Source organism: Triticum urartu, chromosome 7 (genome assembly GCF_003073215.2).
Source record: "Triticum urartu cultivar G1812 chromosome 7, Tu2.1, whole genome shotgun sequence".
In the NCBI taxonomy this organism is placed as follows: domain Eukaryota; kingdom Viridiplantae; phylum Streptophyta; class Magnoliopsida; order Poales; family Poaceae; genus Triticum; species Triticum urartu.
Genome location: NC_053028.1, coordinates 428,476,226 through 428,484,428, shown reverse-complemented (window position 1 = coordinate 428,484,428; position 8,203 = coordinate 428,476,226). Strand labels below are relative to the sequence as shown.

The 8,203-nt window shown below is 45.4% G+C and overlaps 1 protein-coding gene and 1 pseudogene across 1 annotated transcript; one reads left to right on the top strand and one right to left on the bottom strand.

Moving 5' to 3' along the window:
* Positions 1–729: 729 nt before the first annotated feature.
* LOC125518899 lies at positions 730–5,490 on the bottom strand (annotated as a pseudogene).
* A 1,778-nt stretch (positions 5,491–7,268) lies between these two features.
* On the top strand, positions 7,269–7,788 carry LOC125524074 (mitochondrial import receptor subunit TOM9-2-like). The gene has a single exon (XM_048689144.1). It carries the CDS (start codon positions 7,329–7,331, stop codon positions 7,599–7,601), a length of 273 nt encoding a protein of 90 aa, XP_048545101.1. The 5' UTR covers positions 7,269–7,328; the 3' UTR covers positions 7,602–7,788.
* The last annotated feature ends 415 nt before the right edge of the window (positions 7,789–8,203 follow it).

Here is an 8,203-nt window from a genome sequence, read left to right as displayed (position 1 = left end):
GTACCAATCTTCCATTGCTGAGTGGGCTAAGCTAATCCATGCTCCTAAAGAAGGAGAGAATGATACTGATGTGTATGCCAAGCCCAGGAAAGGCCACAACTCCATGGCACACGTGTACAAGGAGATACCAGATGATGCCTTGGAGGCACACAAGTTTGGCTCAGTTTACTATCTTTTGTCAGGGCTGCCAACTATCAACACCATCCTAAGGCACACATTGTTGCCCAAGTCTGGAGATGACAGGATGATCAGAGGGAATTCAATTAACTTGCTGCATATGTTTGATGTGCCAGAGAAGTTCAAGGTGATGACCTTGATAGTTGAGACTATTAAGAGGACTGCAGCTGATCAAAATAGATCATGCGGCTATGCTCCACACATTCAGATGCTCATTAATTCCAAGGTGGGCACAGGCACATACTTGCTTGACAAAGAGCACCTTCCCTTGAGGCCAAATTTTGAGGATAACACAGTTGTCATGGATGCTTCACATCCTACTTCTATTGAGGCTCAAGAGAAGAGAGAAGGCGAAGGCAGAAAAGGCTTCAAAGATTCCAGATGCCTCAGCTGCGAATCTCAAGACCAAGCAGGACCAGCTCAGCTATCTGCTTGAAGCTACAGTGAGAATTTAGAAAGGACTAAGCACCCTGACTCAAAACCAAGAGAGTCTTGAGAGAATCATTGAGACTAAGGTTTATGATCTAGACTTGAAGGTCACAAAGATTCAGACTACAGTTGAGCAACTTTAAGAAGAAGCAGAGGGGAGGGGAGGCAGAAGTACAATAGATGCTTATCAGAGGGTGCCTAGGTCACAAAGGTCTATAGTTGTGCCAGTCAGTGACACAAGGGCCACAACGTCAGCACCTGAAACCATAGCCTCAGTTGCCCCTCCTGTGGCAACCCCTCCAGTTCCTCAGACAACAGCCGAAGGCTTTGCAGATGTTGTTCTCTCCACGCCATCTTCGCACTCCGGATTTCCTGGAGATCGTTCTTAGAGTTCCATATAGCACTATGCATTTTCAAGCTTTTTGGAAACTTATTGCCAAAGGGGGAGAAAGTGTATAGATCATAGGCTTCGATAGAGAGAGAGTGTGTGTGTGTGTGTCTTGCTTCCTATTTGTCTCTCTTGCTACTTATTTGCTCATGTGTTTGCTACAATATTTTGTGCTTGTGTGTGAGATACTCTTATGATCATGTGGTTGATCATATTATGCTTGGATGATGCTATATTATCATTTGTGTATGATCTATCATATTTGTCTTGGTGATGAGTGCATGTTATTTTTATTCTATCATTTTGAGTGCTCCACCAAGATGTATGTGACATGGAAGAGAAACCCATAATCCTAATCGATTGTGCATTTGCATTCAAAAGCAAATCATAAATAATGCACAAATTTAGGGGGGAGCTCTTGCTTATCACATACTTCTCAAAGCGACGATATATTCCATTCTTATTATCATATGTCGAAGCTTTGATCTATATGTTGTCATCAATTACCAAAAAGGGGGAGATTGAAAGTGCAACTAATCCCTGGGTGGTTTTGGTAATTCATAACAACATATAGCTCATTGAACTAATATCCTTTCATGATGATTATTTCAGTAAGTTTAATGATTGGCATGGCATGGACTAGAGATGTGGACCCCTCCAAATGCTAAGGACAAATATTAGCAAAAGCTCAAGACTCTTCATTTCTATATTAGTGATCCAAGATCACATTGAGTCAATAGGAAAGCCAATACCATTAAAAGGGGATGAGGTGCTGCTTAATGGTCTACTTGCTCAAAATGCTTAGTGATATGCTCCAAAGCCCTCAACCACTTTCTCAAATCCAAATATGTCCTAGACCTAAAGTCAAACTCGGCCCCACCGATTTGATTTATCCGGCGCCACCGAGTTCATTTGACTTAGCCATAGCCAGAAACCCTAATTAGTTCGGTCTCACCGATAGGGATCTCGGTCTCACCGAGATGGGATTGCAAACTCTTTGTTTCCCTTCGTAACATTTCGGTATTACCGAACGGAGCGATCGGTCCCACCGAGTTTGCCCGACCAACCCTCTGTTTGCTTGTTACTGAAATCGGTCTCACCGAGTTGAAGTAATCGGTCAAACCAAGATTAAGTTTTGCCCTAACCCTAGCACATCAATCCCACCGAGTTGATCTTGTCGGTCCCACCAAAACACCTAACGCTCACATTTTGAACTGAATCGGTCTCACCGAGTTCATCTATTCGGTCTGACCAAGTTGGCTCTTTGTGTGTAGCAGTTAGATTTTGTGTGGAGGCTATAAATACCCATCCACCCTCCTCTCCATGTGTGAGAGAGCCATCAAAACGTTTCTACACTTCCAACATTCATTTCCTGAGAGAGAACCACCTACTCATGTGTTGAGACCAATACATTCCCCTCTAGACCTACTTTCGATTCTACAAAGGATGAGATCAAGTGAAGCACGGTTAGGTCTATTAGCACTTAATTAACAGTAAAAGGCAAAAATACCCATTCTAATTCTTGGAAGGCGGGTGCACTGAAGCAGGCCCCAATTATTATTGTATGCATGCGAGCCTCATATTGTGCAGGTATTAATTGAGGGTATTATCAAGTACTTGCAGGTGGTTGTCATGTATACTAGTGTTCAGAAAATGATACAGACACTTACCCGTGTTAACTCCTCAAAAGCCTCTATTTTCTTGGCAGTGAATAATGCAAGCTGCATTAAGAGGGGGGAACATCAATTACTCGTAAGCATGTAGCTGCAAATCAAGCACCTTCGGTGCAGAAATCAATATCAATTGCCAAAAATCAGTTACATGGTAATAATGGCGATCAGGAGTCTCGACTTCAACAGGTATGATTACCAAATTTGCATCATAGCATCTACATGGTAAAGCATTATTATCAAACCCAAAATCAGCAAAAAGTACAAATATAACATTAATAGACAAGGCTGATGAGGCCCTTATAAATGAACAGATGGGAAAAGAGTCCTAGCATACCTATGGTTGACAAACGCCCGACATTCCCATAATATGCTAGATCAAGGCATAGAGCTTCCTCATCTCTTAGCAGCCCTTCAGAACCCCAACTAGCATCTAGGAGCACTTGATCCACATGCTTAGAATTTTTGGCTTTTCTCTCATGTAGTTCAAAACTTGTTAGTACCTCCCCAACTAATTCACGAATGAAAGCACCTTTTGGTAGCCCATCCAGCGTACATAGCCCCCAACCCTTCCCTTCATTCGTGAAAACACCTGAAACACGGAATAATGGTAGCTCATCTCCATGCTACAAGTTTAACACCAAAGTAAAGGGAACAAAGTGAAGTTTTGATTTGCTAGTGCTTACAAGAATGGAGCAAGAAACACGTTAATATAGCAAAACAAATGAATGATGTCAATGGCCATTCATCAAAGAACAGAATGGTCCATAAAGAAACTACTGATGAGTGATCATCATCCAAAAATGGGAAGCCACAAAAGTATAACAGTTGTGATAACCTACAAATGTTTTAAGATAGTACCTGAAAATTGCATGTTATCCCACGTTGAATCACACAATTTCCACACTGCATGCCACAGCCACATTTACTCCAACATTCCTTAATGAATTTCTAGCAAGATGACCTTTACATGGATCCGATGAGGGCTTCATCATATATATTTCAAGAGGGCAAGCTTTACAGTAGAACTTATTATCCTTTTCTTGGAAGTGATTAACAACTATGCACTCATCAATTAATTCTGCCCTGACCAGGCCCTCTGGTGTGTATGCAATCTCGCCTCCAGTTGATCTTGCACATGCACATGGATGTGATTCTAATAAGCAGTTGCCTGAACAATCTGCGCAGCAATCCTCATCACCAATCCGCGCAAGTGAGGTGTTGACATAAGCACTTTGGAAAATGAGATTCTTTCTTATGTAATAGAACAATTGCAGACAACTATCACTACCAAATTCGTTTACAATAGGTATTCTAACTCTTTCTTCTCCCTTCGTTATGTCAGCAACATCATGCAGCAACCTTTGCTTAAAAAGTGCTTCCTGAGGCTGATAAGCAACTACCCAATTTTGAAAGCTAGGTTCCAAGGATGATCCTACAGCAGCATTACCATTCCCATCAACAGCATGCTTACAAGCAATTGGTTTCACAAATGGAGCATATGTCTCCAAAGCCTGTTCTTGCAAGCTGCCACCATTGTTTTGAGCTTCAGAATGCACACGTGACTCTGCAACATATTGGCATATCTTATTCATCAGCTTGCCAACAGAAAAATCAGGAGGTAGGGTCTTGTATGAGCGAAGACATTTATCCTCAACTATTTTGAAGACCTTGTCCAAACTAATGCAGGCCTCTGAAGGGTCAAATTTGCATTTCAATGACACCTTCACCTCACCCAGAGTGGATGAAGCTACATCAAGTTCAACAAAAGATGCCTGGTGAGCTTTTGAATAGTAGACTCTACCCCATCCTTGACTGCATGTTGGTTGATGTCTGGATTTTGATCATGGTTAACTATGCTAGCTCTAGCATCAGAACCCCAAGTCAGCATATCCCTTGTTTTACAATGTTCAATTAGCATGTTGTCCCCGCCTATTTATTTTTTATTTTGCAAATACAGTAGATCCAATTAGAACAAGAATGTTGTCAACAGAAACTTGTGACAAATTGACAATGGTCAAAGAAACTGCTACAATTGCACAGCCATCCAAAAAAGGAAAGAAAGCAATCAAGCAATGCTAAAATAAACCACATACATGCGCACCAAAAACCGCCGTAAGGACTTAAACAATTTGGTAATATCATAGGAAAAATGTTGAGTTTGATTTCCAGAGCATACAAACATCAGTATGAACTATAATTTCAACTAAAACTAACGCAAAGCATGAACAACTCTAGCCTGGTCTTGAAAGTACTGAGTGATGGTGAGATAATGCAAGTGGTATACCTGAAGACCCAGTATTGAGGTCGTTGGCAACAGGGGTAGCTGGAACATCAATTTCAGGTTCAGGTTTGGGCTCTTGTAAGAAGAGAGCATCTTAGGGATTTTCACTGACATCCATGGGTCTGTTGATGAGGGAGGTTTCATTATCACTGACATCCATGTCCATACCGAGCAGCAGAAGGGTGTTGGGCATCTTGATCTGGTGTGACCGGCGTTGAGTTGTGAGGCTCGGACGCTTGGTCTGTCACCCGATGTGAAACCACAATTGGAAAGGCCGAGCATCAGATGGTAATTATACAGTAAAGAAACAGAAAGTAGCGTATCATTTGTACATGATGGCTAGTGGCAGGAATTGGTTGATTCTTTTGGCTATCCAGGATGGTGTCAGCAAGGATGCGGTAGCTCTCGTCCTCGATGGGCTCCTAGTTTTTGTCAAAGAGGTTGTAGAGGTGCCTCGGGACTAGCGAAACCTGCTTCTTGGAGAAGCCGAGACGCCCCATGGCCTCATACGCCTTTTGAGCCTTATCCTTGTGGGAAACCATGGCCTTCTTTTAATGAAATGCCCCACTACTATTTGTGTTGCAGAGAAGATGTGCATTATCAATTAATCAAAACCTCCTCATAAGACAAAAATAAATAAATTCGTTTATGAAACCCTAGGAGAAAAGAGGAATGCCCGAAAGTAGCGGGTGGATAAGAACCACACTGGAAACCCCAATCTTGGAAGGGAGGCGAAGATAGCATCAGGTTGTACCAAGAAATGTCATACAGCCAGCAGTAGTGGGAGAGGGAGGGAAAGCGGAATGCACCCACTTAGAGCAGAAGAAGAGTAAAAGAAATCGAAACTTTGGTGCCTACTACAGAGGATTGATTGTCACACACCTGCACGCGCCAAGGGAAGGGAGTGGGTCAAGGTTCTGGAGCGGTGAGAATGCGAGTGCGAGGCTCGCTGGGGTTTCACTTTTGAGGTGGAGAGGTCCGAAGGAGGACAACGCCAAGGGAGGCGAGGAGGCGACGCGTCCGCAATGACTGCTGCCTGCTGACTTTTTATTTGGCCAACGATAGGCGCCGGCGCGTCGGCCCAAATTTGGGCCGGTCACTGCCCAGCCGCTCGATTCGGACACGTTGAGTCGTTGGATTAAGTCTTCTTTCCCCTATCTTCTTCTTCCCCACGCCCCCATACTCGTACCTTGCCGCCGGTCGCCGCCCTCAGCTCCGGTAGCTGCCTATCGGTCTTGAAGCACCACCCCACGCGCTCGCCCGTCGCCGACTTCGCTGCCGTCCGTTGGCCTCGTCGTCGTCGTCTCATGTCTTTCTCGTTGGATCCACGCATGCAGCAACTTTCGCCCGCGATTGCAGCTCCCTCACTGGCGGTGGCAGCTCCGATCGCCGGCGGGCCTCGCTGTCGATCGCCGGCCTCGCCGTCTCCGTCTCATGTCTTTCTCGCCGGATCCACGCATGCAGCAACTTTCGCCCGTGGTTGCAGCTCCCTCGCTGGCGGTGGCAGCTCCGGTAGCGTTGGTCACCGATCGCAGCACACCGGCGATGGGCTCGCGAAAAAGTACTGGTTTGCAGGTGCCAACAAATATGTTAGCTGATAGTAGCAAAATATTGTGCTGGTTCCAGCAAAAAATGATCGCCGGTGCCGCTACCACGTCGTCGTTGAAGCAAAATCAATCACCGGTTGTAACTTTTGTGATTGCCGGTTGTAGCTTTTGTGATTGCTAGTAGCAGCAAAAACAGCTTCTGATTCCAGCTCACGTCGGTACTCTTGTCCGCCGCCCTCCGCGGTTGCATCGTCTTTTCTACACGGTTCTAGGACTGACTCTATTGGTTCCAGCAAATCTCACTTCGCAAAAATCCGCCTCCTTTTATTTCTAGCTTTTTTATTCGTCGGTTCTAGCTTTTTATTTCGTCGGTTGCATCGTTTTTCTTAGCCGGATGCAACACTTTGTAGCGGAAAAAGAACTTAATTTGGCTGGAGGTAGAAGAAAAGGTAACAAATAAGACAATAGATAACTAGGGAGTAAAAATGGGCAGTCGTGTGGGACCTATAACATGCTCGTGAGATATGAGGGAGCGGTTTGCCTAGGACTGCGCCAGCGTGGCAAGAAAGTCAGCGGATACGCTGTGTTGCGCGCGCAAGTGAGCGCGGCCGGCCGAAAGTCCGTATATAACCGTTTCCTTTTTTTTAGAAATTGCTGCCTGCTGACTTTTTTTTAATACCCGTCGCCATTCGGGCCTGCCCTTGTCACGGGCCTCCTTAAGCCCATGAAAGGCCCACTACTCCGTCCAGTCCAATAAAAAGGAGTCGTCCGAAAGGAAACCCTAATCGAACCGAATCGAATCCTCCAGTCCAGATCAAAACAAGGGAGCGAGCATGGCGTCGTCCTCTGCTGTGAGCAAGCGCGGCGACGCGGGCGGCGTCCTGGCTGCGATCTCGCGGTCCTCGGTGGCGGCGCACGGCCGCGAGGCCGCGGCTGTGGCGGGGAAGCTGCTGCGGAGCACGGGGAAGGCGGCGTGGATCGCCGGGACGACCTTCCTGGTGCTGGTCGTGCCGCTCATCATCGAGATGGACCGCGAGCAGCAGATGGTCGACCTCGACCTCCAGCAGCAGGCTCTTCTCGGCTCGCCGCCGCCCCTCGCCAAATAAATCCCTCCTCTTTCGTCCGTCTTTGTTGCCTGCCGCTGCTGCTGATGCGGTCACATTTCGTTTTGCTAGTATCATAAGTTGTCAAGAATTTTATCACTAGTCTGTTTTGGGGGAGAAAGATCATGCCTTGTTGTGACTGCTCCTGCTCGGTACAATTATTATCGCAATATCACCGACTTGTCTTGAACTCAGTCCTGTGATACACAGGAGTGTTTGTTTGTGATGCCTATTTAGATACATACATGATTGTCACAATGCCCTATCTCATACTTGTTGCTCTGATATTGCTACTTCCACCACCAGAATTAGCAGGGTAGGGAACTAGAAATCATTCATTGTTGCTCCTTGTACTGATCCTCGAAGTAACCAAAACAAGACGTTGCTCTTATCCCATGATGATGGCTCATCGGTTGTTAGGGGTTTGATTCTACCGAGATACTGATCACTAAGGAGACACATTCTAGTCTATATTGGCTGAGTCGGCTGATGGGTGCATATAACTCACTCCCAAGGTCATCTTGATTCCAAGGAATTCCATAAGTTTTTTGGAGAACTTGAATCTTTGTGAAAATTATCTTAAGATTCATTTGCACTCTATTTTG